The sequence below is a fragment of the Canis lupus genome, chromosome 1 (assembly GCF_048164855.1).
Source record: "Canis lupus baileyi chromosome 1, mCanLup2.hap1, whole genome shotgun sequence".
In the NCBI taxonomy this organism is placed as follows: Eukaryota; Metazoa; Chordata; class Mammalia; order Carnivora; family Canidae; genus Canis; species Canis lupus.
In genome coordinates this window covers 122,548,828-122,563,884 of record NC_132838.1, presented here as the reverse complement: position 1 = coordinate 122,563,884, position 15,057 = coordinate 122,548,828, and the positions used below count along the sequence as shown (strand labels likewise).

At 55.6% G+C, this 15,057-nt stretch overlaps 1 protein-coding gene and 1 long non-coding RNA gene across 6 annotated transcripts; one reads left to right on the top strand and one right to left on the bottom strand.

Moving 5' to 3' along the window:
- Positions 1 to 2,457: 2,457 nt before the first annotated feature.
- Positions 2,458 to 5,398, bottom strand: UQCRFS1 (ubiquinol-cytochrome c reductase, Rieske iron-sulfur polypeptide 1). Its single transcript, XM_072783253.1, has 2 exons — positions 5,138 to 5,398; positions 2,458 to 3,341 (listed from the first exon to the last, which is right to left on the bottom strand). Exons 1-2 carry the CDS (start codon positions 5,349 to 5,351, stop codon positions 2,731 to 2,733), a joined length of 825 nt encoding a protein of 274 aa, XP_072639354.1. The 5' UTR covers positions 5,352 to 5,398; the 3' UTR covers positions 2,458 to 2,730.
- Positions 5,061 to 11,329, top strand: LOC140608291 (uncharacterized). 5 transcript variants are annotated; one of them, XR_012010328.1, is made up of 4 exons: positions 5,061 to 5,477; positions 6,049 to 7,829; positions 9,290 to 10,870; positions 10,958 to 11,329. It is a non-coding gene; the product is annotated as an uncharacterized lncRNA (long non-coding RNA). The 5 variants fall into 5 exon arrangements; XR_012010324.1 differs by having other exon boundaries at positions 5,061 to 5,499; XR_012010321.1 differs by lacking the exon at positions 5,061 to 5,477 and having other exon boundaries at positions 5,547 to 6,196; positions 7,643 to 7,829; positions 10,958 to 11,327.
- Positions 11,330 to 15,057: the final 3,728 nt, after the last annotated feature.

The following is a 15,057-nucleotide window of genomic DNA, read 5'->3' as shown; positions in this document are numbered from 1 at the left end:
ATTAGCAACAGGTGATGGTGCAAGTGCATTAGAACAGCGGGCCAAGAACACTCATTCCGACAAATGTGCACATTGACTTCCAGGAAGTACATAAAATGCAGGATTTAGAGGACACGAGAATATAGAAAATGCCATTTCAGCTCTGTGGGAACGAAGAATCACTTCTGACAAACAGTACGCTCCCGTTGTTCAGAAAAATCCAAGGCACCAACAGCACATTGTAATCCTCAACCATATAAACCAAATAAGGACAAACGCCCTCTCCACACGCAGATGGAGTCAGGTTTTCGAAGAGATGCTCAGAAAGACCAAAGCGAATGCGACATCAAAAAACCACGCTAAGCTTTTTGGAAGGGTCGGGTCATTTTCTCTAACCACGCTCTGTTTAAAGCGTAATAGAGAACCTCAAGATTGTCCCAATCTCTACTCCCAGTAAAAAGAAGTACCTGCTAACGACCCGGTGTTAGGAGGCCAACTGGTCAAATTTCCTAAGTAATTTCCCCCTAATATCTAGGATGTTGTTTCACTGAAATAATCAGAAAGCTAACACACCTGCTCTACCCATTTAGCATAGTATCAAGTAATACTAGTCTTGGCTGCTTGTGGGATGAAGCCTTCTTTTATTTATTTTTTTATTTATTTATTTTTATTTATTTATGATAGTCACACAGAGGAGAGAGAGAGAGAGAGAAAGAGAGAGAGACAGAGACAGAGACAGAAGCAGGCTCCATGCACCGGGAGCCCGACGTGGGATTCGATCCCGGGTCTCCAGGATCATGCCCTGGGCCAAAGGCAGGCGCCAAACCGCTGCGCCACCCAGGGATCCCGAAGCCTTCTTTTAAAACCTACGTGGGGTACTGGGATTTAAGTTTAACATCATTAGTCAAGCTCTCACAGAGGACAGAAGCAGCCCAGCAACTCAAGCATAGAACACCCGGGACACAAACCTTCTCTCTTTGTCCCCCGCAGGGGTAGTCCCAGGGCAGCGATTGTGGCATTTCGAACACGAAAAGATGAAATATTTTGAGGTATCCCTTAGGGTGGGAGGGGGTAATAATGGGGTATGAGCACTTCTCTTCAAGGGAAGTGCTGTGGACATTTTGGCAGCAGTTTTTAGCTCGCGGACCTGTGTTCCCACGGCCCCACCCTCCGCCCCAGGACCAGCATCCTCCTCCAATCATTGTGACAATCAAATAACGGCCACACCCGCCCTGGGCAGGAGGGCTGCCCCTGGTTGAACTACTGTTGTAAGGCTGGTCCAGCTGATTAAACTGCGGCCCCAGCATGAACACGGACTACACGTACCCATACTGCTCGTGCGTGGTGATGGGATTTCACTACTTTTAGCCAACTAGCAACGCTTGGCACTTTTTGTCTTACGTTTACACCTAAATACCAGAACATTAAGTACCATTATTATAAGCCCCATTCGGCACACCTCATTTTCTTTCTAGAATGGTACAGAGGAACCAAAGGTCTGCTCGCAAGCGTAAAAACTGTGACGTTTCTTCATACACTTAGCTGCTGTTTTCAAGACTGGAACCCTGGATGGCCAGTTCCCTTTGGAAGCCCTAACACTTACCTAGTTAGCACGTGATCAGGGACGGACCCGGGGTGTTTCTGGCTCACCACCAAACACAGAGCTACGGCAAACTTATCGAAGTAGCTGTGGTTCTCGGCAAAGGGCAGAGCCCAGTCCCAGGACCCGGGGAGCCTGTCAGATCCCAGGCTCGGTTCACGTGTGGAACTAGAGGCAGAAGGGAAGGAGGGAAGGAGGGAGGGAGGGAGGAAGGAGGGAAGGAAGAGGGTGTGAATTCTGAGGTCTCCCAGGCCCACTTCCACTTCACGGTGAAAAGCGGTGACTGCAAATCCAACTTAAATACCCCAAAATGTAATCCCTGCAGAAAGGAACCAGCAGCATCACGTTCACGCTAACAGTATTAGGTCTCAGGCATGCTATCCCTTCTTGCTTCCTGACAGGGCAGATGCAGGATCAACGGGAACATGAATACCCACACCAGATGGAGGAGGGACAGCAGCACTGCCCTTCTGGAAATCTTTTCTCAGGGAATATCCCACCACTGCCTCTTAGAACTGCATTCTAATTACTTACTCACCTGAGTGAAATATAAAAATTCCCGACCCGTCAAACAGGAAACCGGCCAGCTAGAGCGGAGGCTCAGCCCCGTAGGGACTCTCCCATAGACTACATGGGACACCGTCCACAGCTTCGGGGAGGAGGGGTGCGCAGGTGGGGCGGACACGCCTAGCCAGGACCCACGTGCAAAAAAAAAAAAGGGAAACCTGGATACCGTATTTCCTGCCAATGCCATAAGCATCTTCCAGGACTCGGAAATGATCCGCTACTTGCACCTCAGTCTAACCATTAGCTCTGCAGAATCTGTGTCGCAAACACAAAGGCAGATAAAGGAAAACGCTGATCACAGACTTCACAAATATCTTGTACACCATTCTATAGTTTTTAATTAGAATCAGCTATCAAAACACCGCAATTTTGAAGTCTTTGAGCTTAGCAATGTTTAACAGTGGCTTTATTAGGTGAATGCTTGAAAGTATTCAACATTAAACTCAATTTACTTCACATCGTTTGCAAGTACATTATTAGCAATTCTTAAATATTTCAAATCAACCCAAGTGTAGATGGCTTCCTTCTAAGTCTTCTGAGGGGACAAGAAGACCGAAAGGAGCCTAGAACCTGAGTCCAGGTCTCTAACCTACAATCACCATGTCATCACCAGTGAACTCATACGAAGGAACCTCAAGGTTGAGAGGGGCAGGCCCCTTCCTGATCCTGCCAGAAGCATCATAGTGTGACCCATGGCAAGGGCAGTAATAACCACCAAAATCTCCTGCATTTGCAATGGGTACACAACCGAGATGAGTGCAGACACCTATCAGGATAACCCATTCAGGTTTCTTTACTCGATCTAAATCGTGCTGTGGGTCCCTCAACTGGGACACTTCGACTGCAGCCTCCTGCTCAATCTCCTTCTTGGTTCTATGGCGCACAAACAGCGGTTTTCCTCTCCACTTGAAAGCCATGTTCTTGCCTTCTGGAATATCAGATAGCTTGATTTCGATTTTCGACATGGCCAACACATCCGCAGAAGCACTCATGCTGGAAACAAACTGGGAGACGACATTCTTGGCGGCATACGCAACACCTATGCTAGTTGTTGCCGTTATCAAGTAGGAGAAACCTTTTCTAGCCTCACTGCTCTCTTTTGAGGACTTTGTGCCATCTAACACTTCAGCGCGTCGGTAGTCAGAGAAGTCGGGCACTCTGATGTCTGTGTGGGAATAACGAATGGAAGCAGGGACTGCAAAATAAACACAAAGTTAAAACACAATTAGAGGAGTACCCTGGAAGGGACATACATCAGGAAATAGCCTTTGTGAGTTCATAAGCAAAAATCGAGGTATAAAAACTGTGAAATGGCACGCAGCGATCTGAGAAACTGTCAGGCTGGCAGTGCCAGCACATAACACACCGACCCCACAAGCAGTCAAAGAAGTGTCATCTTTTGAGGCCCTCGGAACATCACCGCCGGGCCAGCCTGCTCAGTGACATAAACGGTCAGGAACGCGTATTTTGTGCGCTAGATACGTCCTACCGGATCCCTACGGTAAAGTGGCTTGGGAAAGGAAAACCTTGGGAGCACCGTGGGGCGCGCCTGCAGCAGGACACACGGCGGAGGCGGCAGCACCGCAGCACCGCGGCTCCGGGGCTCAGGGTCGCGGTCACGGTCAAGGTCAGGGCGGGGACAGCGCGGGTGCGGCTCTGCGTCCACCTGCTGCCCACCTGACCTGCCGGTGCAGCCTGGCTCTGGGATCCGGGGCGAGCTCTGGGCTCCACTACCGTCTGGGCTCACCGCGCGGAGGCCGCGCCCGAAGGTGCAAACCGCAGCTCCAGCCCCCACGTGGGGCACAGCCGGGGCGGCCCGGGCGGCCCCGGGCAGGGGGAGGGGGGCGCGGGGCGAGGGACGCGGGGGCGGGGGACGGGGAGCAGCGCGCTCGTGGACTTGCCCGCCCGGGCCGCCGTGGCCCGCTGGCTGGGCTCGGTTCTAACCTCGGGCGGGATCGCCCTTCTGGACACGGGACACCTGAAGCTTCCCCCCGCCTCCCCACCTGCACCTGCACCGCCCCGTCCAGGCCCCTTCCGCCCCCAAGTGGTCCATGTGTCCTCCAACGCGGACCTCGCTGCACACACTGTGCACCAGCTGTATGCGCGGCCCGCAGCGCGGGGAACAGGACAGCGGGGTCCTCCCGGCTCCCCCCCCTGCGAGGGCCTATGGATGGGCTCGGATGGGCACGGACGGGCTTGCACTCTGCACACACTGTGCACCAGCTGTATGCACAGCCCGCGGCGCGGGGAACAGGGCAGCGGGGTCCTTCCGGCTCCTCACCGTGCGCAGGCCCGCGGATGGGCTCGGGCGGCCCCAACGCGGGCCTCACGCTGCACACGTTGTGCACCAGCTGTATGTACAGCCCGCGGCGCGGGGAACAGGGCAGCAGAGCCCTCCCGGCTCCCCACCCTGCGGGGGCCCGCGGATGGGCTCGCACTCTGCACACATTGTGCACCAGCTGTATGCGCGGCCCGCGGACGGGCTCGCGGTCCGCACACGTTGTGCACCAACTGTATGCGCGGCCCGCAGACTGGCTCGGACGGGCTCGCGGCCTGCACACATTGTGCACCAGCTGTATGCGCGGCCCGCGGACGGGCTCGCAGTCCACACACATTGTGCAGCAGCTGTATGCGCGGCCCGCGGACGGGCTCGCAGTCCACACACATTGTGCACCAGCTGTATGCGCGGCCCGCGGCGCGGGGCCAGGCCGCGGGGAACCTCCCGGGCGCCGGGGCGGGCCGAGGCCGCAGGGACGCGCCTGTCCCCGGGCCTCAGGAGTGAGTGGGCCCCTCGCCGGGGGAAGCAGGCGGACCGAGGCCCCGCCCCGCGACCCCGCGACCCCGCGACCCCGCGACCCCGCCGCGCAGCTGCCCGGGCGCCCCCCGCTCGCGGCCGCGGGAAGCGGGGCCGGACGCGCCGAGGAGGCGGCAGCGGGCCTGCGCCGCGGGGCCCAGCGCGACCCCCCGGCCCCCCGCCCCCGCCCCGCTCACCCGTGAGCCCCGCCGAGGCCACCGGAGCGCGGCGGGCGGCCTGGCCGCTCAGCGACTCCCGGCACAGGAACGGCCGCCTCGCGTCCAGCACCGGCGGCTCCGGGGCGGCGGGCACCGAGGCCGGCACCAGGGGCCTTAGGGCGCCCGCCACCCCGCGGGACGTGGCCGACAGGACGGGCGCGAACGGGCCCGAGCGCGCGGCCACCGACAACATGGCGACTGCGCTCCAACCGCCGGCCGGTCACTGGGACGACCTTCCGCGCACTGCGCACGCGCCAAGCGGCCCGGAGGCGCACCACCCGTGACGTCAGCGCGCCGGCCTCAGCCGCTCCCCCGCACGGTGGGAGGAGCCCGCAGGGGCGGTGCGTCGGAGGCGGGGCCAGCAGGGGGCGGGGTCTCGAGGGGGCGGGGCCAGGGGCGGGGCCCTACCGTCCGCACCTGCGCGCCCCTGGGTCTGTAACCTGGGATCTCCTGGATACAAAGTGGCAGAGGAGGCCCAGAGCCCTGTGGGTCCGCCTTGCGTGCCTCCCGGGAGCAGCCTCCTCTGCAGGAGCCCGGGGGCGGGAACAGGTCATCGTGATAGTTTAGATGGGGATACTAGCAACTCTTCACACACGCGCGTGTGTATTATTACATTACAGACGCGCTCTCCTAGAGACCTGGTAGGGCACATGCACGTGCATTAGGTCACACGTACTCGTAAAACCTGCGTCAGAGCCCAGCATAGGGTGAGCGTTACGTGTGCGCTGTGATGGTTATTAGCACCATCGAACTACAAAATAGAATCTTAAAAAGGCCAAAGACTCACCGGCGAGGCTCAATAATGGTAATGACGATGGTGATGGCTTAGGTGTGTGATACAAACATTTACTACGTGTTAAATGTTGTGCATTACCTTCTTTCATTGGCAGGCAAGGTCCCTGTGAAGTAGCAGCTGCTTTACTGATGAGGAAACGGATGTTTAGAGGGATCATGTGCCCAGGACAAGAGCCAGCAGGGGCTGGAAGGGGCTGGTCTGTCCTCTGAGCCTCCGCTCTCAACCACCACCAGTTTCCCTAAGTGAGATTTTAGGGGGTGCAGGGGTGGGTCCCTACATCACTTTCTATCGCACGGTAAGAAAGTTACTTCCATCAGAAGACTTGAACGAAAAGGAAGTAACTTTCTTCCTTCTCGTTCCAATCTTCTGATCTTGCCACGAGCAAGTCCCGGCTCGGTGCTAATCTATTAGCCAGTCTCTCCTTTAGGAGAATAGGCCTGGACCTCAAAGCCCTTGGGTAGCCGAGTCAGCAGATAGAGGATGTGATAATGGCATTTCTTTTCATGGTATTTATTTTGTCTCCATACTGATTTCCCAATGACTATAGCGAAATAAAGTTTGTTTTACATTTATTTAGGTCACAGGGAGTTGATTTAAATGTTAGGTAAATGACGTTTCCCTGTGCCATGTGTGCATGGGCTCTGGGACCTTGGCAAGTTTCCTGACCCCTCTCTGCTTTGGTTTCCTCACCTGCAAAATGGGGTTGCTATCGATGCCCCCCGCCCCCCGGAAGGAGTAAATGTACTGATACGTGGAACACACGAACCGGGAGCCCCACCTGCTAAGCACCGAGTTTGTTGGTGTTGCTTTTGTCCGACACATCACCCGCCCCCTCCGAGAACCTTCCTCGGATTCCTGATGCCTCGCTGTCGTTCCTCTCCCTCGGTCCCCAGCCCACCGACCTCTTCCTCCTGGACCTTTCTCAGGGTCTAAGGCTTGGCCACTCTTATAGCCCCAGGGACTCTGTTGTACTCTCAGTGCTGGAACTGGCCTCCTCAGGAGCTACTCATAGGTCCCCTCATAGGTCTGGTCCTGGGCTCGCCCCGGCAACAACCCTAAAGGTACGAGCGGACACGTCCACACACTGTACACAGTTTGAGTGCTCTACACAGAGTAGCACACCTCATATCACGACAGCCCTTTGAGGTGGGTAAGAGGAGGCGAGGATGGGAAGAAGAGAGGAAGGGAGGAAGGAGACTTCACAAGGCCCTCCCTGCGGGGTGGGCAGAGTAGAACTTGCTCGCCCAGAGTGTCCAGACTCCGCATTAAATCAGTTTTCCACTCACAATAACAATCCTAAAATGACAGCGTTTATTGTCAAAGGGTTGTTTTAAGGATGAATTGGACTGAGATACGTAAAGTGCCAAGAGCCACGCCTGGCGCACAGTAAGTGCCACGTATATGTCCTTAACAACAATAAAAATAACTCTTGCCATTTTGTGGAGGTAGAAACTGGGACTCAAAGGTGACAAACCGCCGACCCTAGGACGCGTCATTTCCGTCGGCCTTACTGCGATAGCGTTGACGACGTGTGTACGTTTAAGGTGTGCACGCTGTGTGGACGTGAGGCACGTCTAGTGCACCTCGATTACCGGCATGGCATCAGGTGACACCTAGGCCAGAACACAGAATGATCATCCCTTTTGGTGGTGAGGACACTTACCATCCAGTTTCTTGGCAATTTTCAGAGACCGGATACGCTATCGTGACTATCATCGCTGTGCTGCGTGTCAGATCCCCAGGACTTACTCGCCTTCTAGCCGGAAGCTCGTGCCCTGGGACTGACCTCTCCCCGTCTCCCACAAGCCCCACCCCTAGGAACAGCACTCTACTCTCTGTTCCTGTGAGTTCCTCTTCTCTGGATGCGAAATACAGGTGAGATCGTACAGTATTTGTCTTTCTTTACCTGAGTTATTTCACTGACCATAGTGCCTTCGGGGTTCATCCATGTTGTCCCAAATGGCAAGATTCCCTTCTTCCTCAGGGCCCTATAATACTCCCCTGGGTGTATGTACCGTATCTTTTTTGTCCATTCATCCACTGGCAGACGTTAGGTTGTTTCCGTGAATAATGAGCACGGGAGTGCCCGTCATCTCCTTGAGATCCTGCTTTCATTTCCTCGCCCTACACACCCAGCACGAGGACCGCTGCATCACACGGTAGCTCTATTTTTGATTTATGGAGGAACCTCCGTGCTATTTTCCGTAGTAGTTGCACCAAATTACATTCCCACCAACAGCGCACAAGGGTTCCCTCTTCTCCACATCCTCACCACCCTTTCTTACACCTTATCTTCTTGATAATGACCGTTCTAACAGGTGTGAGGTGACATCTCATTCTGGCTTTGATTTGCATTATCCCGATTCCTCGTGATGTCGAGCACATTTTCACGTTGCCCTTCGTGTATCTTCTTTGGGAAAATGTCTATTCAAATCCCCTGCCCATTTTTAAAATCCGATTATTTGTTGCTACTCAGTTGTATGAGCTCTTCATATAGTCTGACTATTAATCTCTTATCAGATATATGATTTGCAAATATCTTGTCCCATTCTCATGTTTGCCCTTCCATTGTGTTAATGCTTTCCTTGGCCGTGCAGAAGATTTTCAGTTTGACATACCCTCGCTTACTAATGTTGCTTTCGTTGCTTGTGCTTTTGGTGTCGTACCAATAAAAAAGTATTGGCAAGACCAGTGTCAAGGAGCTTTTCCCCTATGTTTTCTTCTGGGAGTTTAATAGTTTTTGTTCCTGTGTTTAAGCCTTTCACCCATTTTGAGTTCACTTTTGTGGGTGGGGTAAGATAGGGGTCCAGTTTTGTTCTTCTCCATGTGGGCACCCTGTTTTCCTGACACCGTCTATTGAAGCTACTATCCTTTCCTCCTTTTAGTATTCCAGACCCCCTGCCAAATATTCGTTGGCCATATATGTGAGGGTTTGTTTCTGGACTCTCAATTGCGTTTCAATCTTCTTAAATTTGCTAAGGCCTGCTTTATGACTTTTCATATGATCTAAGCTGAAGAACGTTCCACGTGCAACGACACACGCACTGTTTCTCCTAATGGTACCCCATAGTCCTATGGCCTTCTTCTTTCCGTTCTTCTTTTAAATTGCTGCTCCTCTGATTGGAGAATCTCAACTGATCTGTCTTCTAGCCGATTCCTTCCGCTTGGTCGAGTCTGACGTTGATGCTTTCTATTCAATTTTTCCATTCATTTTATTCTTCAGCTCCAAAATTTGTTTGGTTCTTCTTCGTGTTCTTGTATCTCTTTGTTCTCCTCATCTTGTTCTTGTATTGTTTTCTTGCATCATTAACTTGTTTATCTGTGTTCTCTTGCAGCTCTCTGGACGTCTGTGGAATAAGTATTTTGAATTCCTAATTGCACAATCCCTGGATCTCCGTGTCCTTGGGGCCGGTTACTGGAGGTTGACTATATTCTTCTGGTGGGGCCGTGTGTCTCCAATTCTTGGTTGTCCGCGCTGCCTTGAATCAGTTCTGTGCATTTGAAGAAGCCGTCACCTCTTCCAGACTTTGTGGACTGACTTCAGGAAAGGAAGACTTTTATCTGTTGTGACCCTGGGTCTGGTGATGCAGGACACCACACTTGGAGGCACGCAGCAGCCCTGGGTTTATGGGGGGAGGTGGTGGTGGTACGTGTCATCTCCTTGGCTCAGGGGTCCAAAAGCATCCACAACTTTGTGATCCTTCTGCAAGGGCCGCTGGCACCCTTCGTGGTACTGCCGTGTTCAGTGTCCAGGCATCGTGGCAGGCAGTGGCGGTGCCGGAATCAGTGCTATGCACACACTGGTCTGTGGTGGCCAGCCACAGGTGTCTACACGGGGGCAGTGGCCAGTGGCAGACACAAACATAGTGGTGAGAGTCAAGGCAGGCAGCAAGAGCCAGGGCCAACTATGGACTCATAGGCAGCTGGTGGGGCCCTGGCTGTTGGCACACTCCCCGTGGCTGCGGTCTCCCTTCAAGCATGAGCACTGCAGAGAGGCCAGTGATGGGCATCAGGCCAGTCACATGGATGCACAGCTGGAGGGGAAAATTGCAAGCACACACCTGGTGGTATGGTGGGCGGTCATCCACAGGGTTCCAGGCTGGCACCTTGCCCTTGTGCAGCCTCAGAGGCCTGAGCTGGCTGCCCCTAGTGCCGTTCCTAAGCTCCAGTGGGGGCGAGGGGAGTGGGCTGGGAGGGACTCGGGTCGCTGGCACCATCAAATGTGATACCTGTGGGTCAAAGGCTGCCGAAGTCTGCAGGGGCGCCGCAGCAGCTGTGCTGGCCATTTATTCCTTCAGTGGAGACACCTGCTGCGGTTGCCTGCAGGGCAGGTCGTTGTGAAGCCCGGCGCTCCCGCTGCATTGCTGATGTTTTTCTTCCGTGTCCGTAGCCGTCTCTACACGTGTCCACTTCGCCATTCTGATGCAGTGAGACCGAAGCCGGACCTCCGTGCAGTGCCCCTGAAAGGCCGGGGGAGCCAGTGGCCGTCCCTGCTCTCCCTTTCCCGGCATGGACAACTCCGCCAGCTGGGACATTTCCTCTCGGCACCGAGCAGTGCCAGCTTGCGGGATGGGTTGACTTAAGTACAAGGAAACTTGCTTTCTTCTTTTCTTGTGCAGTTCTTCTCAGGCTTTGTGTTCACTACGTTGCTAGAGTTTCCTGAGTGGACCCCAGACCCATTCCAGAGCTGCGTTCGAGGTCACTGTCTTAATTGTTGACCTCGTAGGGGAGATAGAGGCTGAAGTGTCCCATGTTGCCATTTTGATGACATCACTCCCGCAAAGACAGGACATCGGAGCCCATCGGTCTAGGTTCCGGTCCAGAGCTGCAGCAGGGGAGAGCGTAACTCTGGCCGAATATCTGTCCTCTCGTGGGAGATGGAGCCCGGAACCCAGGAGTGGCAGGCACTTTGGAAGGTGGGCCTACGTAAGTCATTCTGGTTTCCATGGCTGGGTTCTTGTTTTGTTTTATTTTTAACTAAGCTGTTGGCTTTCATGTTCCAGCTCCTCTTTCCTGAATGCTGCATCTTGGTGGAGGCATATGGAGGCAGGGGACCTGGTTTGCATGTCAGCTCTGCCCCTTACAGGTTGTCTCCTAGAGCCCACAGCTGTGTGACTTTGGGCAATGGTGAGCTTCCGATTCCTCATCTGTAAAATGGGGATAAAAATGAAATTGCTGTAAGAATAAAAGAAATAGGGATCCCTGGGTGGCGCAGCGGTTTGGCGCCTGCCTTTGGCCCAGGGCGCGATCCTGGAGACCCGGGATCGAATCCCACTTTGGGCTCCCGGTGCATGGAGCCTGCTTCTCCCTCTGCCTGTGTCTCTGCCTCTCTCTCTCTCTCTCTGTGTGTGTGTGACTATCATAAATAAATAATTTTAAAAAATAAAAAAAAGAATGAAAGAAATAAAGCCAATGAAGTACTTAGTCTTTGGTACACAAGAGCCTAATAAATGTTATTTTTTATAAATGGGGGGGTGGTGTTAGATTAGGGGTAGGGGCGTGGGAAATAGCCGTGGACCTGGGAATGTAAATGTTTGGTAAGCTTGTCAGTTCCCAGGAACTCTGAAGAGCAAAGTGTATGAAAGAGCAAGGATGGAGGAGGCATGAGGCAAGCCTTCCTCATAGCAAACGAGTGGCTTGTTTAAATCAGAGGTCGTGGTCACAGACCGGAGGCCGACTCTCTTCCCAGAGACCTCCTGATAGTGTAACCAACCAATGTGGAGTCAGAAGCTGCCCCAGGTGGAGTTGTCCCACAGAGAAAACCCTATTTGCAGCAAATAAGGAGATCTTGGGGAATGGCTTCTGAAGCTGTGACTCCCCGCGAGAGGGGGAAGCCTTGTTATCCCATGTAGAGGTGGGCGTGAGGTCACACATCCGCCTGAGAAACAGGCCTGCACGTGTGTCGTGTTATGTGAATGAGGCTGAGGCCCTCCTTGGGCTGCAGTCTTAGTGTTATAACGAGGTAAAGGTAATTGTGGGTCACTCCGGGGGTCGCTCTGCGGTCCGTCTGCACAGCCATGTTTAGCCCAAAGGGTCTGGGTGCTCTGGGCCGGAGGGAGGTCTTGTCAGGGCCGTCACCCTCATCTCGGCCTGAATCAAGGAAAGTCAGAAAGAAGAGTTTGGGGGAAAGTGTAAGGCAAAGGTTAGTGAGTACAAGCAGGTGGGCCGTACGGGCCGGGCCTGGGGTCCAGCTGGTGACAATATGGCGTACTCAGTAATTTAAGCCTCAAATATAATTTTAATATTTTTATTAAGTAATATTTAATGACTCGAATATTAAATATCAAATACTATTTAGTAATTTAAATAACGAGGTGAAATAGCATGAACAAGTTCTGAGTATTCCAACACACACGCTGTAATGGGTGGCACAACGCCCCCCTAAAGATGCGCGTGTGTGTCCAAATCCCTAGGACGTGGGAATATGTCACCTTTTGTGGCAAAAGGACTTTGCAAGAGTGATTAAGGGTCTTGAGATGGGGGGATTATCCTGGATTGTTGGGGCAGGGGGGCAGGGTAATCACAGGGTCCTCCTCAGGGCGTAGCAGGAGCTTAGAGGGAGATGGTGTGCTAGTGACTCTGGAGGAGGAGGGAGGGTGCCTGGACACATGGGGTGGGGCAGCTTCCGGAAGCTGGGAAAGCAAGGAAACGGATTGCCTCCTGGAGCCTCCACAAATAACAGAGCCCTGCAGACCCATTTTAGACTTGGGACCTCCAGAACCGTAAAATGATGAGTTTGTGTTGTTTTAAGCCACTGCATGTGTGGTGATTCGTTACAGCCACAAATCGACCGACACACGGGCACCTTTGTCTTTCCTCTAAAAGCTGCTCCGAGCACGTTTAGTCCGAGATCCCAAAGACCGAGGCGAGCACCTGCCTGCCTATTTGGGTTGTTCCTCCTGTTGTCCACTTTCCCGAGTCCGTTACCTGCCAGGCCACTGCAGCCCGCGAGTGTCCATACAACCCCAGAAACGAACCCGACCTGACGCCAAGGCAGGGGGGTGCAGGGAAGCCAGGGCCCCTCCCAGTCGGGACTGTGTTTTGCGGTACTCCTCATCCCCCCTAGTCCTGACGCGTCCACGTGGGCAACGGGCAGGCGGGCGCGGCGAGATGGGGCACGGGCACCCTCGGGCACTGCCCACACGGCCCCCGCCCGGAGCCCCTCGCTAGGCACCTCTGTTCCATAAGATCCGTTTCCATGATTCTCTGTCCCCACCTCGTTGAAAGCCGGCACCCCCGGGGGGAGAAGTCCGGACGTGCTGATACGTTAATCGCTCGTTCCTGTAACACATTAGTCACATTCACTAAGTAGGATTAATTTGCAGGCTTTGTTGAAAACCATATGGGTTTTCCTATCAGCCGCACGTCCGGCTCTCGAAGCTGCTGCAGGACCCCCGGACCCCCCCCTTCACACCTGAGGGTACGAGGCTCCCCCCGAAAGCCGCATTGAGTTAACGCTGGTTGGGAACCAGGCCCCCCAGTGAGGCTGCCGCTCGCTGCCGAGCCACCTGGGGAGGTGCCCGAAGCCCTCTGCACCTGTTTCCTCACCTGAGCGTGCAGATCAGGACGCCGCTCTCACAGGCCTGCCGTCCAGCTGAGGCCAAGTTGGGGCTTTGCTCAGTAAGTTAACACCATTGGGATTAGGACGCGTGGGGTCTCCTTCCCTCATTGAAACGTCTCCTAAGGGATCCCCGGGGGGCTCAGCGGTGACACATCTGCCTTCAGCCCAGGGCGTGACCCCGGAGTCACGGGATCGAGTCCCACGCCGGGCTCCCTGTGTGGAGCCTGCTTCTCCCTCTGCCTCTGACTCTCATGAATAAATAAATAAAATCTTAAAAAAAAAAAAAAGAAACAAAGAAACGCCTGCGAAATCTTTTTATGGCTGCTGTACGCCCGGTGACGCTGGGTGCCCACCGCCAGCCACGGGTCATCAAGACAAGCCACCGTGTCTGGCCTTCGGGCCTTCCATCCTGGGCGAGGAAGCCAGAGCAAACAGGCACCAAGGGCGCGTGCTCCAGGGACAGGGGAGGGAGAGGAGGGCAGGGCCGGGGCTTCGCGAGCTCGAAGGGTCTGAAGTCACCTCAGAAAAAATAGCATCAGTGCAGCCGTCCAGGGGATGAACGTGGGGAAGCTACCAGACGCCGGGCTCTGGCTGCAGCGGGGGACTCAGGTGCCCAGCGGGAGGGGCTCCTGGGTTCGGGGGGAGGCAGCCACGCTGAGTGTCCTGGTGCATGAGTCATGGTGACAAGACACCGACCGCTGTACCCGGCGGGGCCCAGGGCCTAGAGGGAGGGGCCCAGGGCAGACTGTGAGGGGCCCGGAGGCCTGGAGCCCGGAGCCAGCCCAGGCAGCCAGAAGAGGCAGGCGGGGAGCGGGGGCCACAGGTGCAGGGTTGTCCCCCGAGCCCCCCCTGCAGGTGCAGCCCCCACCTGCCCAGGTCCTGCCCGGGCCTCCCGCCACCAGCAGCCCTCCCAGTGCTCGCAGCTCCCTCAGCGCCTTCCCTGGGGGGAGGCCACCGCCCTAACCGCCCTGGGGTTCCCGGGACAACCCCCGTGGCCACCCTCCCCCTGCCTCACTTGACCCCCGCGGGCGGTGCTGTCTCTGCCTCCCAGGGGACGGGGAGCCCACGAGGGGATCCAGAGGACCCCACGGCCCCCGGGGCCTGGGCTAGCCCCCCTGTCTGTGGTCCAGCCCAGCTCCCCGCCAGGCAGCCTGTCCCCAGCGTGGCCCCTGTTCCTACAGACCCAGAGGCTGCCGTCTTGGGTGTCTGTGGCCTCTCCCACCCCAGCTCTGTGCCCTCCTCGACCGGGGCTCCCTGATCGGGTCAGGCCCACCGCTATGGAGGGGGGAGCGCACAGGGGTGCACAGCAGCGGGGGTCTGGGGCCCCAGTGGGGTTGTGTGCTCCGGGCCCGGGGGGTAGCCGGCCTCAGGGGTAGCAAGGCCGGCACAGACCCCCACTGCCTGCAGGCCTAGAGCTCCCGCCTCCACGAGGGCTCAGTGCGGAAGGTGGGCAGCGGGCCCCCCGCACCCTGGGTCCTGTGAGCGCTCCCTCCCCGCCCTGCGGACGGACGTGCCCACATAGGCCGCCTTCGGGCCCAGCGT